This window comes from Perna viridis, chromosome 8 (genome assembly GCF_037379345.1).
Source record: "Perna viridis isolate PV_CMFRI_1.1 ecotype Kerala chromosome 8, ASM3737934v1, whole genome shotgun sequence".
Taxonomy (NCBI): Eukaryota; Metazoa; Mollusca; class Bivalvia; order Mytilida; family Mytilidae; genus Perna; species Perna viridis.
The window spans coordinates 7037490-7060786 of NC_142452.1; the positions used below are offsets into that span (position 1 = coordinate 7037490).

The 23297-nt window shown below is 31.7% G+C and overlaps 1 protein-coding gene across 1 annotated transcript; it reads right to left on the reverse strand.

Annotated features, from left to right (window-relative positions):
* Positions 1-8209: 8209 nt before the first annotated feature.
* LOC148609139 (uncharacterized) lies at positions 8210-18973 on the reverse strand. The gene is made up of 9 exons (XM_088541972.1): positions 18613-18973; positions 15942-16066; positions 14967-15346; positions 14631-14684; positions 14289-14427; positions 12609-12724; positions 11450-11528; positions 10813-11168; positions 8210-10541 (listed from the first exon to the last, which is right to left on the reverse strand). The coding sequence occupies exons 1-9, from the start codon at positions 18681-18683 to the stop codon at positions 10521-10523; spliced, it is 1341 nt and encodes a 446-aa protein (XP_088398098.1). The 5' UTR covers positions 18684-18973; the 3' UTR covers positions 8210-10520.
* Positions 18974-23297: the final 4324 nt, after the last annotated feature.

The following is a 23297-nucleotide window of genomic DNA, read 5'->3' on the forward strand; positions in this document are numbered from 1 at the left end:
TCGAGTAAGTTTAATGTAATATGTAATACACCGAGCATATATACACCCCTTTCAAAAAATGTTCACCTCAACAATTGAAATATGTGTTAAATTTTAAATATTTGTTTTTCAGTACACAATTATATCTTAAAATGCTTCTATCATAATTAACCCTGTTATATATAACATTTCGGGTTAAACACATATTATTTAAATCGTACGATGTATTACTACTTTGGAAATTAAAACTCTAGAATCCAATACTGAAAAGCAGTAAAAAAAGATATTCGTGAATCTCTTGCTTAGATGTAGTGTTAATAAATCTCTGGCTTCGTTTAGTAACCTAACATTTTGAATGTCGTTACCACCATTACAAAATAAGTGTTCGCCATAATTGAGTACATTTGTATCTAGCCCTACCTACACTATCTAACAATTGTTTACCATTGAGTACCTACATGTGGCTCCGTTTTAAACGTCTTACTTACTCTAACAATTTTTTGCCATAATGAGTACCTAACGCCATTATGAGGACCATGTTCACTGTTACCTTAAATGTCATTGAGTACCTGGTTCCATTTTGAGAGCCGTGTTCACTATTACCTAAAATGTGTGTCATTGAGTACCTAGCCCCATTAATATGAGGACCGTGAACACTATTATCGAAAATGTGTTTGCCTTTGAGTACCTAGCTCCATTATGAGAACCCTGTTCACTATTACATAAGATGTGTGTCATTGAGTATAGCTAGCTCCATTATGAGGGCCGTGTTCACTATTACATAAAATGTGTGTCATTGAGTAGCTAGCACTATTATGAGGAACGTGTTCACTTTTACATAAAATGTGCGTCTTTGAGTAGCTAGCTCCATTATGAGAGCCTTGTTCAGTATTACATAAAATGTGCGTCACTGAGGTAGCTACCTCTATTATGAGGGTCGTGTTCACTATTACAAATGTACCTAAAATGTCATGAAGTAGCTAACTTCTATTTACTACGCTCTCTGAACGCAGCGTGTTAACAATACAACTGACATGTGAAATCTCTCTACAGCTCAAACCTACAGCAAACGATCAATCCTATTTCATGTTTCAGTATGTTAGAAGTTTGAATTGTGCTGATTTATTGTCAAGAACAGAAACTTACACAACTAAAATGACGAAAAAGAGACGTGACCACTACTCCATGATGAAAAAGTGTTGGTATTTTTCGGTTTTCTTGCTATAAAACTACAAATAAACAATAAAAGAATGTTTGTTTCCGCCATTCTTGTAATCAAAAGAGATTGAGGTCATATAAATTGTGTTATATAAAGGAAGCACACAATTACATTCACAAAACATGTGTAAACATAGCTTTATTGCTAAGTGATTTTACTTCAGATAATCAATTTCACTCAGGCTTAAAATACATATGTTCAAATGATTCTCATATAATGTCTGTATAAATATCTTTATCAACATATGATAATAGTCATTAGTAAAGCTAGTATATAAAACGGTGCATAACATTTGCGAACTTTTTTTTATTACTTTTGCGAACTTTGTTTGTTACAATTGCGAACTATTTCATAATTTAACATTTGCGAACTTTCTTGTTACATTTGCGAACTTCTTTTATTACATTTGCGAACTTTTTTTCATTACACTTGCGAACTTTTTTTTATTACATTTACGAACTACTTTATAATTTAACATTTGCAAACTTCTTGAAAATATGCGTATCTACAGTGCTTTAGCCATGCCTCTGGCATGAAAGTAGGATTACAAGTAGGATATATAGCACAGTTTAATCTAATGAAATATACATTTCTGAAATGAAAAAAAAAACAAATACACACACACATGCACATGGAATGACAACAAAGATTTAAAAAAAATAGTTAAATAAAATAGCCACAACTACATCAGTGTATCATAGTTTTACAAGTCGGATGGTGGCGACAAACTTAAAACCAAGGGTTTTCACGAAAGAAACTTTGTCAATAACACCCATCGTGAACTGTTCAAACTATTTCAGGAGAAAGTCTAATTTTTCCTTTTCTGCTTTTCTCGGAAGGGATATCGTTTCAATACCTCTAATTTTTATATAGTTCACAGTCTGTTTTTTGAAGCAATACTTCAAGGAACACAAAGACAGATGGATGTTCGTAAATGTTAATTTACAAATGGTTCGCAAACGTAATGCTCCCAAATAGAAATATGTACTTTAATTCGCACAATTTTAAAGTGGAAATATTTGGAAATTTTTAAATCTAAAATGAAAATTATTAGAACCTGACGCCATTCACAACATGCAACTATGTGATAAACGCATTAATCTAAACTACCTACCGCTGACGAGTTTCTGAATTATTTCATACTAAGGCCACGCAAAATTAATACTTCGTTCGCAGTCGCGTGTTGTTTCGCATTTCGGTCGCTTATTATATATTTATTTATACTCGTCAGAGGTATGAGAAATGAATTCGCGTTGCCTTAAGAGATACATACAATCACAAATAGTACTTTCTCATTAACACTTTATATGCTAATTAGTTACTACTGCATGATAACACTGTAAATAACTTTGAATGACAATTTATTGTATATATGCTATGTTTTGCTGTTTTTTTGTTGTTGTTTTTTTTGTTTACTTTTTTCGAATATTTTAGCACCGAGAAATAGAAGTCTACAAGTTGTGTATCTTTGCACTCGTATACATCTTAAGATTCCACATTCAACAAATTCTTCTCCAAAATCACCGACAGCCATTTTCATAAACACATGATTTCCACCAACCAATGGTAAGCGTCGTAGCTTATATACTGACGGAAATAAACGACACATTTGACAAGTGTTTCAAGTGATAAGATATACATCTCCTTCAGACAGACGAACTTTCGCATTAATTATTACGTCTAAAAATAGTATATCCCAGTAAGAATTTGATAGATTTACTCTCGTTTTATACAAAAAGAAAACACGACAATAGATGCGTTTTGGTATTGTTGTTGTCATCACGAATTTGTTATGACCGTAGTTATGTCCAGACACCAAAAAGAACAGAAAGTTTATAGGGCTACTTTCAAAGATTTTGCTTAACTTAAACATGTAAAGTCTTTTCAGGGCTACGAAATGCACATGACGGGGAGTATTTCTCAACTGCTTAGTGCTTTAAGTTGGTTACATAGCATCGTTAGAGAACATCTTCAGACATCAAATTAGATTCTGTCTAAAAACAACAGTGACAATATGGGAAAGTGTTTAAAAGGGTTTACTTAAGATGACAACAAATTAACTTTTATATATTCCGTTTTTAGGGCAAACGTTTCTTATAGTTTCACCAAATGCAAACTTAGTTTACGAATGTTGTTTTTTTCATCAGATTAGTTGCATGTCTGAATACACCTTTACTGTTTTAACTATTTACTATTTGTCTTTATATATGAAGTTGCTAAACCCATGTTACTTTATGTGAATAGTTTTCAAGAAACCATGGTAAGCAAATGATCGTAAAGAGAACTATCATAAAAATATAAACATTCAAACCAATATATGTTTGTCTGTGCTCCGCTGTTAATTGGATGTATAGGAACTACTATCAGACAAGATAAATTCCAAAGTACCAACCATAAATACCATGAGATGAAGCCAATTAACATTGATCCAATAGGTACATCGGTAGGGAAACAATTTCATAGAGGTAAATTGATATTGAAGCCACCTCATGAAGAGGTACATAGAAGACCCACTCCATTAGAAGTATATTGATAAGGGAACCACTTCATAAAGCGATACATTGATAGGAAAACAACTTAAAAAAGAGATTCAATGATAGTGGCACTACTTCATAAAGAAATACATTATTAGGAAAACCACTTCATAATGAGGTATATTGATGTAAGAGTTATTTCATAAAGGTGTACATTGAAAGGATACTCAAGATCAATGAAAAGGGAACCACTCGACAAACTACTGCATGGGTAGGAAATTCATTTCATAACTTCATAAATAGGTCAATTGACAGGGGAACCACTTCATAAAGTCACTCTATAAAGAGGTACATTGACAAGGAAGTTACTTCATAAAGAGGTGTTGATATTTGAGGCATTTCATAAATAGTTAATTTGATAGGAAAACCATTTCATTAAGAGGTATATTGATGTAAAAGTTACTTTATAATATACACATATTGCCTGTAGTAGAGGGTGTTACGCTGTAGTATCAAAAGAGACGAAGTCGAGGGTGATATATTTACAGAGTGTGATACGATGCGTAACACCCTCTACTACAGGCAGTTTGTGTTATATTATACTTAATACGAGAGTGTGATATATCGTGACGTCGAGGTGATATATCCTAGAGGAGGGTGATATTTCGTGACGTCGAGGGTGATATATCCTAGAAGAGAGTGATATACCGAGTGATATATCGCTGCCGTCGGGACGATATATCGATCCACCAATCACTGTTCAGTGGGGGCGGGGCAAGTAAGGATGTACAGGAAATAGACTAAAATAACTCGTCACTCATTACCCAATCAGAATTCAAGATTTTTGTATGAAGTATAATATAGAGATATATTGATGGGTGAGCTTCTTCAAAAAGAGGTACATTGATAGGCAAAACACCTCATTAAGAGGTACATTGATGTAAGAGTTACTTTATAAAGAGATTTATTGATAGGAATTCAACTTCGTAAAGAAGTACATTAATAGGGGAACAACTTCGTGAACTGGTACAATGATAGAGAATTCACCTTATAACTTCAAAAAAGGTCCATTGATAGCGGAACCAATTCATAAAGTTGTACATCGATAGGGCAGCCATTTAGCAAAAGAGATACGTTGATAAGAAAGCCACTTCATAAAGAGGTATATTGATATTCGAGCCACTTCATAAAGAGGTACATTTATGCGAAACCACTTTATAAGGAGGTACATTATTATAGGAACCACTTCATGAAGACATTCATTGATAAGGGAGCTACTTCAATGAAAGTTAAACAGGGAGTGACTTCATTAATTGATACGGTGGAACGACTTTAATTAATAGTAAGGGTTTGATAGTCACACAAATGTAATGAGATAGAATGTGAGAATAAAGAGTGGAAGAAAAATGTATGATGTATTACACGCTTAAGACTTTTGTTAAAGTCGAGAAGATAAAAAATGTAAGTAATGGTTAAAGCTATGATAGCAGTAGAAATTTGATTTGATTTCTATAGAAGTTGCATACAATAATCTCGGATTACGTTATGAAGTTTGATTGAAAATTTGTGAAACACAAGAGACAATATATCATATTTGTTTTAGAGGTTATTTTCTGTGAAATCAGTGTTAACTGCTCTTTGTGGTAGTAAAAGCAATGAAAAATATAAAAAGAAAGTCAAATGTTTGCAAATGTACAAAGCTAATACACACTGTATTGTCAGATACATGTACGTTTGTACTACACAGTGGTAATGCTCAAACATTTTTTTTCTGTACTAGAACTGAAAGGAGCCGTTCTAAGGTATAGATGTTCAGGGTAGAAACAACAACTGGTTGTACACAGGAAACAATTTCACATGAACCGAGCTTTTCACTAAAACTTCGTCACACAATTCTTTTGCCCAAATTCAGGAGAAAAACAAGTACAATGTTACGTTTGACTGTGTAATAGAATAAGAAAGGTAAAATTAAAATAATTGTAGATTTATACATAGTTTTAACGAGATCCAAATTCTACACTTTTAATAATGTGTCCTTATTAGTTCCGGGTTAGAAAACTGTTATACTGTGTTCTTAATGTCAGCGAGGAAAAAAAACGGCACTGGCGTATGTCCTTCACATTTACCACATTTTATGACCTTGAGAAAATCCTTTGTTTTTATTGTTTTCATCATATTGTTTTGTTTGTGGTTTCGTATCATGCTGTTAATGGTTAATTATTTCTAGAGGTTTCGAAACTGTCGTTTTAACTGTTTTCACAATAAGACGAGTAAACAAGGTCCTTCCACGAATAATAAATAGACTGTAAGATAACTATAGAGGTGACTTGTTTATCAAACTCAACATTAGGTGAATGATTCGTTGAAATGATTTAGAAGGTTATGATATACAGTTTTTGGTTAAGTATATATTCTTGTTAGAAAAATAAAATCCGAAGGAATCATACTTAGTCCACATCTTTTTGATGACCATGAAAATATGCATTTAACCATTCAAACTAAGTGAACTTTACTTTAAATAAGCTCTAATCCAGCATTCCTTCAAATGCATTAACAACTGTTACAGTGACAGCAGCAACAACAGCATCAACATAAGGAATATATATATTCGAATATATATGAATTAGATGCAATAATTTTTAACATCATAGTTACTATTTTCATGAACATCAATTCATTTCATGTTAGATGGTACCATTACAATGACTTGTTATCTTGCGAGTCACGTGTTTCCTGATGTATAGTAGATTGTCTTCGGATCACTCTCTTCGGATCACTGCAGAGTGAACTTTACCTTATTTGTCTCTCTTCTCCAGTCTCTCACATTATTTATAGAAATGATAGTAAGTGTTTACACGAGTGATCACCCAATTGTTGTAAAAAAAAAAACACAAACAAAATCTTGAGTGGGAAAAAGTTTAAAAATAAGAACTTCACAATTCAAACCAATGAGTTGTTAAGGCGTTCGTATTAAGTTTTTATCTTACATACACATTTTTCACGTTATCCATATGTGACGTGTTCAAATGTTTAACACATATACATGTAGGGGTATAATTCGCGCAGTAACCGGTCTCATGCATAACATGATGATTCCGTAGACATAAGATATGAGATAATTTGGCAATAGAAACAACACGAAACCAATTAACAATCTGAAGACGTCATGCATACAACTTCTTCCTTTATCCTTTAGGTTACTTAGAAAGTACACGGACAAGTAAATTTACTTATAAGCCCTGTAATACATTTTGATGCATGCCTTGAAGAATAAAGGATGTTACATTATAATCTGAAGGTGATTGACATGAAAGGCGATATACCTCAACATGTCCAGACTAAAAGTTCATCCTCCTGTTAATGTATATATCGGGACATGACCAGTTTTATCATGTCGTCTTCATAATTTTGATTAATTGTTATCTTTGATTTAAACATGTGTTTTAAAGTAAACCAAATGAAATAAACGGAAAATGCTTCAGTTTGATAGTTAATGACAAACACTGCTGGACGACTGCTCCATAGTTATAATTGGTGCAGGTGCTCTCGATTTCTTTCTCGGTTTTGTTGAATCCTATTGATGTTTTGTCCTTCCAGCACTTGAACTATGTCTTTTGTTCTTTTCATAATATACCACCATTTTCTTATCCTTTTTGAATTCGATCGATTGCCGAATGAAATACTAACTTTGATTGATGCATTTCAGATGTGATACTCAATGGCTTACCCGACCTCTTTTGTTTTAATACTTTACTACTTTCGTTCAAAATTTGTACAGAAATGAACCAAAAATAGTCTTGAACCTTTCTTTTTTCGGGATTTTCATGTTTCATATCCAAGTTATGTATTTTCCGACATTTAAAAAAAATATGTTAAAAATCTATGAAGTCTACTAATTGTTTTAAATTCTTCCCAGAAGATAATCACAGAAGATTTATGATAAGGCTGTAAGGATTTCTTTCAATATCATTCAGAGAAAAACGCATTTTTTCTTATCAGACCGAGGTGTAAAATATTGGAGACGGAAACACTAATTGACTAGCTGGGAGACGGAGACACTAATTGACTAGCTGGGAGACGGAAACACTAATTGACTAGCTGGGAGACGGAGACGCTAATTGACTAGCTGGGAGACGGAGACACTAATTGACTAGCTGGGAGACGGAAACACTAATTGACTAGCTGGGAGACGGAGACACTAATTGACTAGCTGGGAGACGGAAACACTAATTGACTAGCTGGGAGACGGAGACACTAATTGACTAGCTGGGAGACGGAGACACTAATTGACTAATTTCTATAGGTTTGGTTTTGAGTATTTCATGTATAATCTATAACTTCCTGAGTATTTTGCTTCAAAGTTTTGGATTTTTTTAGTTTTACTTTCAACACAATTTTAAAACGCAGAGGTGTAACACGCATTTGAAACAGTGGGAATCATTACGTGTGTGTGTGTGTGTGAAGTACCACTCAATGTATGTCGGATGGAAAATACTCTTCTTGTTGAAAATAGCTCTAGAATGAAAATACGTTAGTTTTCTAATGTTTTATTGAAAACGGTAAGTATATCTGTTTACAATTTGAGGTGTAACAAAATAAGGTAGATATCACAGAAGTAAATAGATATTACATCCACTGACTGAGGAGATTACCTCCACTGACTGAGGAGATTATCTCCACTGATCGAGGAGAATACATCAACTGACTGAGGAGATTACATCCACTGACTGAAGAGATTACCTCCACTGACTGAGGAGATTATCTCCACTGATTGAGGAGATTACCTCCACTGACTAAGGAGATTATCTCTTATGTGAGGAGAGTACATGCACTGACTAAGGAGACAACTTCATCTGACAGAGAAGTTAATATTCTCTGACTAAGGAGATTGCATTCACTGACTACAATTTGTTTACGTCTCCTGGTTTAAAAGATATTCATCTCTGGTTGACGAAGAAGATTAACTTCTCTGACTGAGATTTTCTTCTCTAACTGAGCACATGATCACCCCTGAGCAGATTGTCTCCTCTGATTGAACGATAGTTTCATTCAATTTAAATAATCGTGCAATTTTAGAACTTCCATCTTTAGAAAAAAAACACTTGACTGGTTAAAAGTCAGATCATCAAAGAAACACTCTCGATTCTTAATAATATATCAATTAATTGTTCATTGTAATTATTTACTAGGCTTATTCAACAAACAAGGTTTCTTTTTTGGCACTAAATCCATTTTCCTTCTTTAACAATTTTAAGACAACATATCAAACAACGCTATCTTAGAGGTAACATTAACAAAGCTACTTAGATTTATATTTGACCATAGTTTCTGAACACAGCTAGGGTATGTGTGTACTTTTTTTTTTTTAAATCAACGACATTAAAATGTTAGAAGTACTTGGGACATTATCTTGATTGACAGTTAAGCTGTTTTCAGGAGCTTTACCATTTACCATAACATCTGAAATATAAGATACATAAAACTAGGGATTTTCAGATTTCTGGTATTCACACCTTTAAATAAAATAAATATATCCATCGTACACTTTCAAAAAGTTACGGTTGGTAGTAACAATGCAGCTCTCACTCTCTTTAAACTGCCACGTCGTTGAGACCATAACAGACTAACATAGAACAGACTATAAATATAAATGTTAGGTTTCTACCGATTCATATCCATTTTTTAAAAAATTGAAACATAATGCTATTTATGATACACTTTTTGTAATGTTTCCTTTAATATAACAGGTACGAGATTAATTCTTGTTCAACAATGTAAGACATGTTATATCTGAGCCAAATTTTTATCATTTAATATCTGAAAATGGATATGATTCAGAGAGATGAAATGAAGGACTCTTTATATAAATACATAACATTTCTACATTAACACACGTCAAAAAATGAATTAATGAAGCAAAAAAATAATGATAATGAATTATTCATTAATACTGATAAATAGCAAATTCTTGCAATAAAAAATCGCCACTGGGTTCTAATTACAAGTCCGATACTTGTTCACAGTAGATGTTGGAAAACAAATATACACAGTAGACTATGGACAGTCAAAGTTTCACAAAAGACGAGAAAAAACATGGTCACACGTACATAATATTATTTTTTTTCAAATATACTATAAAGTAACACATATTTATGTTCGATTTTTTTTATATTTAACTAATCTAATTAAATAGAATTTCAAATTTCAGGGGCAACCTTGATCTAATTAGTAAACGGAAAATTCTATAATTAATCATGTTGAAGCTAAAAATATTAAATTCATGTAACCACACGAAGAAGCACCCTTGTCCTGAAATTAATCGTATTTGATGTTTATAATATATGCTCAATTGTGTTATCAAAAGTTGGTATTGAGTATAAGGTTCAAAGATAGCACTATGGATAATAAATACTCAATAAAAGGAAACGATTCATTTGCTTTTCACCATTGCAAAGAAAATCCTAAGCACACATAAAATGAAAAATTAAAACAGTTGGTATTTTTCTTATAAACGTACAAAATTTAACATTTTGAATACAAGCGCATCTACTCAAATATCATAATGTAATGCATAATGATTGTCAAAATAAAATTTCCATCGTTACTTCATCACAATGCTCAAACGCATATCAAGCTTCCCATTACTAATGATAGTGTTAGATAGTCCACTCCATTTGTCTACCAAAATGGTCACATGATGGCTGGACAAACACACTCTCTTGCTATAAGCCTCGAACTTGACCACTTTCCATATAGCAACAAAAGGGACTAAAGATCTAATTGCTTCAACCCTTGATCCATTCTACACCACATCCATGTTAGTAAGTGCAATGTTTCCCGTGAAAGAGCTACAGGCGTGTGTTCATTTCCTGCAAGATAACAATACACGTTGTTAGTGAGTACATAAACATGTTTTATAGCACATATAATGAGCAATGTGCGTTATGGTTACATGATATTAAAAGCAAATATTTAAATGACTGCGGTCATGCAAATACACAACACATATTGAGTGGGAAAACATAGAAAAAAACGGAAATAGTGAAAATCAAATAAAAAAGTGAGGTGAAAATATCCAAACCAAAAATATAACAAATGAGTAATTTTTATTAAAGCGCTAATTCAGAACTTGACACCAACCTCTTCGTTCATTTCCTCCTCAACCTCACTATAGTTAGGAGGAACATCCTCAGCATCCTCAATAAAAGCTGGATTATCTCTCACTAAATTCTCTACACTCCCCCTACACGGGAATGCAATAGCAGAAACACTGCTACCGGTCGATATAGTCCGTGCTAAACTGTAGCAATCACTACTAAAGTTACTAAAGTTACTATTTGGACGGCTATTTATATCTACTGCTGAATCTTCTTCGTCAGAAGTGTCATTGGAGACGGCCTCCTTCGTTAAATCCGCTGAACTTGTCATTGAGCCAAGAAGACCCACTGAAGCCAGCCTTGTAAGCACCGGAAGAAGGCTGCTTCGTCTTCGTTTACCTATGAAAACATATAAATCGTTATAATCACTACAAAGCTTCATATTACTTTTTTGAAGCTATGATTATTGTGTAATTGACCAATCAGAAGGATACCCAGTATATTCTTATTTTGACCGACACTTTTAATAGTCCAATCAAAATTTGTCTTAAACAAAGCATAGTCCTTAACACAACTGTCATAAAGTTTGTTTCATATTCTAATGCTAGACCTAAATGGCTCGGTAAATATAGACACTTCAATTAAAATCAAACGTGTATCTGTTTATGATTAAATATTACCTTCTGGTGCACATGAATGAATTTCTTTTTCTGAAGCGCCTTTGCGCCGACATAAACTCTGTAGTTGGCGCATCTCCATCTACAATAAGTGATGTATATTTAATGCAAAATCGCTTTCAAGTAACATTAATAGTACTAAAAGTAGTGTTAGACTTTTAATAATTTTTATAACTTTGTTAAATGACGTCAATTGAATGTCAAAGGCATTTCCGTTAAGTTTTTCCATAATTACAGTTCCAACTACGACCAAATATCATATTTAGATAAAAGGTGATAAAACACAAAGAAACATATATGCAAAAAAACCTCTTAATTCAAAGATTATTTCGTTTTGCTTAAACATGACTTTTATGCAAGCGATAAAGAGATGACATGCGACTATTTCTACACAATCTACAAAAATCCTAATTCAATTCAATTGTTTTGCCAGGAGTGAATATATAATAGTTTTTTCAAAATATGAATATGATGTATTTTATTACTGAAGATTTACGTCGATCTTAAAATACTACATTGATTGCCTTGTGATGAATGTTTTATTACAAATATTCACTTTTATGTTATACTGGTATATTCAACACCAGAAAAATTAATTACTATTTCATAGCTTTTGCCCATGGCAAACATAACACATATTAATAAGACATAAAAGGCTAAGTAAATGTCTGATACATATCATGTTCTATAGAGAAACTTATTGTATACAGTTGTCATATTTGTGTGAACAGAGCGAACATTCTAATGAAACAAAATCTGAACCGCGACCTTATTGTCCTGGTCAAGGTTCATACGAAAGAATCTAAGATACATAACAATGTTGTCCAAGCTGATTAACAACAATTCCAATCTTGATATTGTTAAACTATTAAACTAATGTTCATAAGTATGTCGATAATGCAGTTAACATATTTCTGTGAATACAAACGCAAAATATCTTTTAGATATTAACAGCTGTGAATATTTGTAGTATCAATTAATATGGCGAGATCAAAAGCGAGGGACCGATTTTATCTACAATGAAGTTTCATTTTCAAAAACGGCTTATTTGTGAAACAAATCATTATTTTCCTTTGGAACGGATCTTATGTAAAAAGTTTAGTTATTCAAAAGGTTGGGACCTTACACGACAAATTATGAAAAGCTACATATTATAACTTACCCTATATAGTTCTACTTTCATTTTCATATCACTTGCTCTCTTTACAGAACCTCTATATTGCTGTTTTATTATTTTTAACTGCACTTGGTCCTTTTCCTGAATAACCATTACAAAACCTGAAAGTAGAAAAATCCGAATATTATACTGAAATAATCAAATCACTGAGATATAGCCGATAAAGTCAATTTATGGCAGATATTGCAAACTTGTACTTTTAGACGATATAAGAAATTTTTTTTTGGTTGTATTTTTCATATCAATCCAGTTTGAATGGGTATGATTTATTCTTTTATTCAATTTAATGAATGTTTTTCATTTTCAATCATGACCGTATTTTCCTTGTTTGAAACTTTTTTGAATAGTACTGTGACAATTTAAATTAATTACAGGTATAAAAATTCATTTGGCGACACATTTCTACTCAGGTGAACAAGATATAAATTAATTAATGTCAGCAAGAATAGTCTTCTTTTTAACTTACTTGGATCATTTCCAGTAATGTGATTCATTTGAAATTTCAGCCAGGCATATACAAATCTGATAAGTCTTAATTTGCTCATTATATTATACCAATGTCGAAAATCTTATTATAATGGAAGACATTTCATTACAGAAAAGTGCAATTAAGTTTTAGACTTGGAAAAGTTATCATGATTTTATAATTTTATCAAAAACCAATATGATAACATGAACACCTCTTGTACCAAGAAAATAATACAATTTTGATTGAAATGAAAGCGTCAAGGAATAAATCATCTACTGAATCAATGGAGAAACAAATCGTCCGACTGATATGGAATATTACTTGAAATTTTAACTTTGGCATGCCTATTATGATCGATAAATATATAAGGTATTCTATCTTAATACTAAAAACCCATACAATTTGCCTCTACTACGATAAAAGTAATCAGAATCCAGGACACAAAGTATAACTTTATTGCAGGATATAAAAAAAAATAACGAACTAAAATGATATTAAAAGTTTCAAGATACATAATGTACATTTCATATCAATATTAAGCTCAAAGATTTTTTATTTTGATTCTGTATGAAGAAACACCAGGATGGCTTTTTGTTTATTTTACTTCATCTCCCAAAATAAATGTCAACATATCTGATTACAATTTAGATGCTTTTTAGACAAAAATGGCATGTGTCAGCGATGTTTTACCATGTTCTTAGCATCTAAAAAGTGAAAATGTATTGCCGTTGTCCACGAAAAGAGGTGATTAATGCATGTATTTAGCAGAGAAATCGTACGACAAGTAGCCATTGGCGATAGGAGATATTGTATAGATACAAGTTGTACTTAACGATATAAGGTTAGTAATTGTATTTTCCACACCGTTTCTTTTCTTGTTTGTACAAATTGTTACAAGAGGGATAAGATGCGATAAAGGAGAAACCACGAACAGATCATTGACCTAATGCACTGATAATTAAGGAACAAGGCATTGTTCAACAGATTCATCTTTTCAGCATTGGTTTTTTTGAGTAATTAATTCAGTTTTATATAGTGGAAATTTTTATGAATCATTTCTTTTGGAAATCCGTATATACTTTACACATGTAAATTAAAATGACTTAGTTCAGTATAGAATAAAAAAGCCGCATGTAGTTCAACTTATTTTTACCATTAATAACATATGATTCATGATTTAACAAAAATATACATACTTGTAACTATTCTTATAACTCTCCAGGGAAGAAAAATCATCATGATTCTAGCTGCTTCCTGTTCCGGGTGAGCCCACAATCCTTCCCAAAATGCAACATCTAAGCACCAGGACGTAATAACCACGAAAGCATCGAAAACCTGTACATGGAGAAAACAAACATTAAGCTTCACTTTTCATTATTTTGCATTAGTACAAAGCGAAAACTGTTCAGTGTATGTAGCTACCGATATTTTGCTTTTCCCCCGAGCATTCTAAAAGAAACTGTTTGCATTCACTATACGTTTTTAGATTGCCCAACATGCTGCTAGAAACAATTCTTAAAAAGCTAAAAACTATTTACCTCGATTTTATGATTTAAAAACTTTTTTCCCATTGCGAAAATCTTTAGGAATGTCTGAAAAAGAAACAAGTATACATTTTGTTCTGCATAATAGTTGACACTTACAACACACATTTATCATGCAACGGAACACAAAGTACATGTAGTAAGTTATATGTTAATTTTGATGCATATCTTTAAACTAAGAACACATGCTTTTACAGTACACAATCTTTTTTTCGATGGAGCAGTTCAGGAGATGGAAAATTTGTTTGACTATTATTATTATGCTTGTTTAATAGATAATAGAGTAATAAACTTGGTTCATTTTTTTAAAAGTTTGCAACAAATATTTACCTCAAAAACTAAAATGGTCAAAATCACTAAACTCCCTAAATGGAATGCATGGGTTAGTTCATGAAGAATGTGATGTGTATAGATTTTATGTGAATCTTTGAACGTATGTTTATGGTGTCCACCCGCAGCCCTTCGGTGAACGTGCCCATGATGGTCATGATGATGTTCATTTGGAAGTCTTCTTTCAACTTCTTGTATAAACTTTCTTTGGATTTTCGACATTTCCGGGCCTTTCACTTCTTGAAAGCAATCCCTAAGAATGATCAATATAGTTTCAAATTCCGCTTCTAAATAACCCGTCCGATTAAACCGACCCGGAAATAAATCAAATATTATCTTTTTGGCTTGATCTTCCATCAGCTGTTTTTCCTGAAGCTCATCTGAAAGGATAAAGTTCATCATTAAAATTTAAAAAGGATGACATTAAAGCTTTTACAAATTTTATACAATATTTGTCTACATTTTCTACTCGAAAATACCCTTGCTATTTTAAGCTGTTATTTCAAGAAAATCTAAACGTGCTCTAGAAACGCGATAGTTCATTATACTTGTGATCACATTATCTATTATAAACTTCAGCTGAGTTATCTACAATGCATACATTGTTAATTTTGATAAACAACGACTTTTAGGACATTTCAATTAGCATTTTTGTAAAATATGAATTACATTGAAAAGCCTGCTTTTTTAGGAACATATCAACGAAAACAAAATATCATGGAGCTATCTTACAATATAATTTGGTTATAGAAGGTTGCATAATACGTCTCTCTGTAGTAATACACATTTTAGCTATTATTTTATGTATTATGTTAATATGAGTATGACTTTTTCGCCTCCGTGGTAATAAAAATGACAGTTACTGATCGATCAATTGTCGGTAAGAAACGACTAATCAACCGTATCATTGCAATAATGGACAAAGATTGATTGACATATTATACGGTAGGAATTCAGGAATGTAATTTTTATTACCTTGCATTATCAGAATGTCTGCAAAGATCTGTCCAATAACGCAAAATGCATCGAGAACTGCTAATGTACTCAGCAAGATTAATGCTACATGTGTGTGTAGTAGAGTGGATAAACGCTTCTTTAACCTGAAATTAAAGCATAAATATTGCGTAAACTTTTAAAAGAAAGCAAATTAAAGATATACACATTTTTGTTAACTCTTTAGTAGGCAATAGTTTGAGCAAATCAAATAAAGAATGAGAACGTAAATCCGTTTTAAAAATCCGTTTTCTCGGTTGTCATAGTTAAACCACGAATACATATCCCAACAAAAGATAAAAAAAAGAAAAGACGAGTAACTAACAAAACAAATCCACCACTTTTAAAAGTCGGCTCATTACCACACTTTTAGAAACCCACGAAAATAAATATCTATAAAAAATCCCTCACAATACGAAACCCATCTTAAATTCTCTTAATATTACAACAGAAAAGTATTATCCAAAACATTGACCCCAAAAAAGGTCATATGATATTGAACTTATATATCTGTTTAATTTTAAATGTGAATTATTTGTTTCAAGGAGGAAATACTATGATGTTAATTTAACTTGATATACACCTTACTCATAACCCTTTTGTTTCTCATTATGAGAAATGAAAAATGACAAGACCAACAAGACATTTCATTTATTATAACATAATCTATTTAAGCAGATTGGTTAAGGTACTCGGACCATGTATTATTGTGCATCAACACATGACACGATGCATCTTCCGGCAGAACAGCGATACGTTTAATATTACAATTATTGCTCATTGCCTTAAAATGTATGTTACTAGGACCTGCTTTACCTAGAAGCTAATTTCACGCCTAATTCTGCACGTGCACACCAAACCTGGCCAAACATTTTTTTTGAATCCACAAAGGATTTTAATTCTGCATTTATTTGTGTTCTTTTTTTTCATTTATATATAATAATGAAAATGATGACATTCGAAATAACTGTAAAAAAGATAAATTTTAATCTCGTAGAAACTATTGAGGAAAAACAAGTTGTTAACAATAATTTAATAGTTTTTAAAACAAGATCTTTTTTAAATTAAAGTGTCTTGGTAAGAACAATTTGCCCATTAACATAAAAACTACATGTAAATGCCACTTCCTTGTTTTAATGATGATGACACGTGATATGATTAAAACTGCACATACATCGTTTACATTAGTTACAGAGCTTCATCTACCAAACTTCAAATTAGAACTTATTCAAGGCAACTGCTTCAGATGTGTGCTATCGAAATTCGCGTTATAACATTTAGTGGAGATTATAAATAAATAAATAAATAAATAAAAGAAACACCCCCCCAAAAAAACAAAAAACAAAAAAAAACAAAAAAACAAAAAAACAAAAAAAACAAAAACCCAACCAACCAACCAAACAAACAAACAAAAACAAACAAAAATCAATTTAAACGATATACGTATTTACCCTTAAAGTTGAAGCAACACTGTGGTTATCAAAATAAAACGTGAACAAGGCGTTGAGAACTATTAGATTTGAAATTAAGATATTCTTCAAAATTACACAAAAAACGGAAAATGTGTTTTCCTTTCTCATATACTTTTGTACTTTATATTCCAACGTGAAAATTGAAATGTTTCCTTACATTCAATTGTCAATAATAACGTTTCCGTCATATAATTATCTACTACCCGAAACGCTTTTCTCGTCTCTATATGGGATATATTATAAACGACATAAGTAGGGGGCCATTTTAAGTTTAGTTACATTAGGATGTACCTGTGATTGAATCTTTATGAAATATATACTCAAAAGTAATGCACAATTATAGTTGTTCAAAACTACCAGATAGACAATTAATGTTTATGGACATATACTACTTGTAAATTCCCTGCCATGCTTTGTGTCAGTAGTTGTGAGATAAATAACGGCCTGAATAAAAATAGCGGCCAACCTCATGTTACCAGAAATGTGAAACGACGTTGATTTATGAGTGTACCGCTTCTACACCACTAGTTATTTATGTGCAAGGCTGTTGTACCGGATGAAGGATATAATATATGTGGGCTAAATTTAACAACGTCTACTTATGTAATAAAGTAATAAGAAATCTGACTTTACACTCACGATTTAACAAACGAAAACGTCTGGGTGATAATATGATAATTACTATGATTACAATTTTCTTTTGCTGAGTAAAAACATTTATGTTTTGATATAGGTAATTCTTTACATTCTGCATAATTCCTTCTGTCATGATGTTGAACCAATAACTTTAAAGAATGATGAGTTCTAGTCACTATATTCTACTACATAGCATAAATAAAAATTTACCTATACCAATTATTACAAATCAGAAAGTGATACAGACAAGGTTATCCCTTATCTCCCAGTTTTTACATTGTATTTCAATTACTTTGGATTTTGCATTAAAAAAAAAAAAAACGAAAGAAGATAATAAAATAAATAAGCAAGGAATTTAATAAAGTATGAAATCAAAAAAAAAAAAAAAAAAAAAAAAAAAAAAAAAAAAAATGATAATAGTTATAACAAAAATAATAACAATCGTAACAATCATTTAATAAACCATGAAAGAGAAAATAATAGCTTGACTTTTGTATATAACTTTATTAGTTTTGTGGTAATAGACTTGTATGAAATTAATATACCTGTGACGGTTTTTAGGTTTTCGCCTCCCTGGTAAACAATTATTATTATTTTCCGAACTTCTTGGTATCATAATCCAATTGTATTAGTGAAAAGGCACAAGAACGGTTCTACGAAGTCGGTGTCGGTTTGTATAATTCCTTATTAAGTTTTGCCGAATATCAGTACACAAAACTAGTTCTTTTTATCATTTTCTAAGTCCATAAATGTATTTTTTTAGTCACCAAGTTATTTTAAATCTAAAACATTTAAGCCAACTGATAATTTTGCTGTTTGTATTTCACAAAGATGCTCCTTACAGGTAAAGCACAGGTAGACAGTGGAGGTGAGCTGTTGTTTCGCGTTGTTTCACCTGAACCACTTAATGAGACACACACAATGTCGACATAAACAGATAAATGGACAAACCATGCAATATATACCCCCTGTTATTGAAGGTTGTCATTCGTAGCGCGCTTGACGAATAAAAAATTTGACATGTCATTACGAAGACAAGTTTGTCATATTTTATTACAGTAGGGCTCGATATTACTAAGCTCATAGCATAGAAAGGACTTATGATTGTTTGACAATCAGTTAATGTATTGGCATATGACGATTTTGTATTTTTATCGCATTTAGTATTTTTGACGCAATTATTGCCGTTTGATAATTACATACATAAGTCTATATCATTTATCATGTATTTGCTGATATATTAAGTTCTGCTCTTATTGAATCAAGAATCAAGCACCTTTACGAAATTGAAAAATTCGATCTGACATTTTCAGATACATTTCTTGACTTTCGCATACATTAATAAAAAATGCCACACCCCCTCCCCCACCAAAAAAAAATCATAACAAAATGAGCAAATGACTGACGCTATACTCGAAAAATAAGATTGAATATTTTAACTTTGCATTTAATTACTTTATTAATTACGTAAGAAGAGTTTTCAAAACCCTTTGATATATTCAGATACTCTAACTTATGACAAAACCGAATAATGTTACAGATTATAATATGCTTTTACAAAAAAAAAAGAATGAGTGAAGCAGGGATACATAGGATTGTTGACAAAAGTAAACGAATATAGAAATACATTTAAAACATTAAAGTAAGTTTCTTTATTATCAGTCCATTGGTGACTCAAAATATTTATGACTGACAGAACTAATATAAAGAATATAAAAATACTCACAAATTACACTGAGATAAATATAGAAAGGAATAAATTATAAAATAAGAATAAAACATTGTTAATGGACATCTGTCTGTAGGTCACGAATGCAGTCATATCCTTCTGTATCTATCAGTCAATTAATCTTTAAATCAGTAAATTAGTATTGTGAAAAGGCTGCGAAATATATATTTAGTCTATACATATATTTTGTCGCAATTTACAGTTTAAAAGTTCAGTACAGCGTGTTTTCATAGCTCTGTTCATTCGATAAAAATCACATCAACTGTTGAAATAGCCAAAAAAAAAATAATAATAATAATAAAAAAAAATAAAATAAAATAAAAAAATAAAAAAATAAAAATAAAAATAAAATAAAATAAAATAAAAAATAAAAAAATAAAAATAAAAATAAAATAAAATAAAAAAAAAATCATAAAATAAGAAAGAATAATAATAATACAAAATTAAAAATGACTAAATATCAAACATCAATTCAGGATATAGCGTTAAATACATCGGTTCAATTAATATCCTACAATCTTTAAAAGAGTAATCAAGGGAACTAAGTTTATAGCGGTAATCACAAGAATGTAATCCAGGGACAAAAATAAAAAGATATTATTAATACTATAGCCTGATCATATTTGTTCTTTGATATCGAAACATTTCATTCTAACAGCATGTGGCCCCGTGCAGGTCCGGGTGTTAAAAGAATATGCCTGCAGCAGCGCTAAGCTTGTCGTAAAAGGCGACTAAATAGTGCTCAGAACCCTAGCCGGGGGCTAGGGCGCTCTGCCCACAGAGCAACTGGGATGTGTGCCCCAAGTGGTGGAATGGGGTACCCCTGGCGTGTTACATGCTGGGGTTGTCAGGCTATAATACGGAAAACCTGACCGCAAACCATAGTGGTGCACCGTGTTGGGAAAGATGCCACGTTCCTCGCACGTTAAAGAACCCTACTGTGGTATTCTCCCGGAGTAGGAACCATAGGGCTCCGCCACAGGAGGCTAAATTGCCCGACCCTACCCACCTCTCCCTATTTCAAGTGGCAATAAAAAATTTCTCGACCCCCATTATCCTTATGTTCCATCCCTTTTTCATTTCATCCTCATTTCATGTTCATTGCATCATCAATTTCATGTTCGTCGTCTGAATATAGCTGAAATATTGCTGCTCAGACGTTTAAATCCCAACAAACAAACAAACATCTAACAGCATGTGAGACAGGGCATCGATTTGAAGAAATTTGTAGGGAATAATAAAAAATGCGCCAAAATGTCTATCAATGGACCATACTAGTTTCCAAAACAAGCAAACGGAGAGAACTGTAAGGATGAAGTTACTAAGTACTGTATATTGAAGCAAATTTTGTGTATCTAACATTTTTCAATTACACCGTAACACTTTTTGGACAATTTCTTTAAATAAAAAAAGTAGTCTTTATATACATATAAAGATTATCATTTTATATTCGCTGTACCGATTTTCCATTACTAAATTAGTATATTATATAGTAACTACAATAAAGACGCATATCAATTCCTGCAAATATAGTGCGAGTTAGCGATTAAGTGAAAGACCGTCTTTAGCCAACAAATTTGTGACTATGAAAAGAAAATAATATCACTTTGTTTGATACATGAAGATGTTAACATTGTTTCTGTCAATTCGAATAATCGAATAATTGATTAGTGGCCATCTTATGACTTTGGTAGGTAGCTATATCGGGACTTTGGTAGGTAGCTATCTTATGACTGATGGGCAGCTATATTGTGAATCTGATATGTAGCCATCTCGTAACGTTTGCAGATAGCTATCTTGTGATTATGTTAAGTAGCCATCTTGTAACTTTGGTAGATAATTATCTTGTCACTTTGATTGGTAGCTATCTCAGGCCTTTGGTAGCTATTTGCGACTTTTTGCGTTTTTTATATTTTGGTGATGTTAAGTTTCCACGCGTGTGTCATCCCACCATTCATTAAAAACAGTGATCAATTTCATTTGATTTAATAACTGTCATGTTATCCTTTTAAACAAAACCCGAACATTCCTTTTATTTAATCTATTTTCACTTGATTGATTGAAAGAGAATGTAGTCAGTAAACAAAAGGTGCTTATTAAAAATTGAATTTGAATTATTGGTGTCAAAGAGGACGATCTTATTGTTAAATTTGACGAATTTTGACGTTTATATCATATCAATAAAAGATTGATCTAATGTGTTGCTGTTCACATCAGTTGACCTATCTTTGGAAGGAAGGATGGTAAAAATGTATTGAAATGTCATTTTTAACATTTAAGTTTCTAATACTACAGGTTTTATGGATGACCTTATTGTCGTATTAAGTTTCAAGTTTCTATACAGACAATACTGGAATGAGATTAAGTCTTTTGCTATGATATATTTAAGAAGACTATTTTCAAAAATGTTCTTTGATAAATGTTAAAATACATTGCTTGACCTTAGCTTACAGATGCATTATTTTCCGCATGTACTGAACAAAATTAGTTATTAGCATTTTGCTAAAGGAGATAACATATTTTTATATTTTTTTTCTGGAGATATAATACCCTTTTTTCAGGTATATTTTGACTACCACTGTTGCCGTTTTCTCCGTTCGCAAATTATAATGGTTTGCATGGATATTTAAAAAAAAAAATAAATGGAGATCTATTATTATCAAAAAAGTTCACACGTCTTTCTAAACAGTTTTTGAATAAGTCATTTCTATCCACACACGAAATCAAAATCGTAATCTGAAAATGGTCACGTATTTTACCCACCTTTACGCCAAACACGAAGTGGTTTGATTTGATCTTGGTAACAAAATGTTTTAAAAACAATATTAAAAAAACATACTACATGCATAGAGCGGGTATCTAAATATGTAAAACTGTGTTAAAATGACCCAATAATCAAAATTCTCACAAGTCATGACATCCTGTCATAATAATATATTTCTTTCTATTTTTAACTTTTTTTACGTAACAAATGCCGTTAAATCAACAAATCTTTTAACAAACTTAGAAATATATTAATAATTTCACGAAAAGGGTATTAATTACTGTCTTGTGGTAATGATTTAGCGCTACTTTCAATGGGAACAGGTAAGAATTGTCAAAAGCTGGTAGGTGATTTCCCAAAGGTGACGTTATAGAACAAAGGTTAACGGACCGCGATGATCCACAAACGATAGTTTTATGTATTTCCCATAACTTATGCCAATCAAATAGTTTTTTATGAGTGTTTGATCAACGTCAATACATAAATTGTAGAACGACGTTTTAAGTATTAACGATATAAATTCTGGAATCTTACTGCAAAAAAAGAGAGAAACTCTTCGACCTAATTCACGTACGTAAGAACTAACAAGCTCATTTATAACGGTCCTCGTGAAAAGTCAGATAAAAGATTATATAACATTCGATACAATACACACCCAAAAAGAATAATTCAAAACTATGTGAAAAACAAATCATTCGATGCATAACAAAACATATGCAACAACTACTGTACTAAGA

Excerpts from the sequence above, each read along its gene's own strand:
- LOC148609139 (XM_088541972.1), bottom strand. The coding sequence starts at position 18,683 with ATGATACCAAGAAGTTCGGAAAATAATAATAATTGTTTACCAGGGAGG. Across the intron at positions 15,347-15,941 it reads AGACATTCTGATAATGCAAG|ATGAGCTTCAGGAAAAACAG; the intron begins GTAATAAAAATT and ends TTATCCTTTCAG. Across the intron at positions 10,542-10,812 it reads AGGAGGAAATGAACGAAGAG|GAAATGAACACACGCCTGTA; the intron begins GTTGGTGTCAAG and ends GTTATCTTGCAG.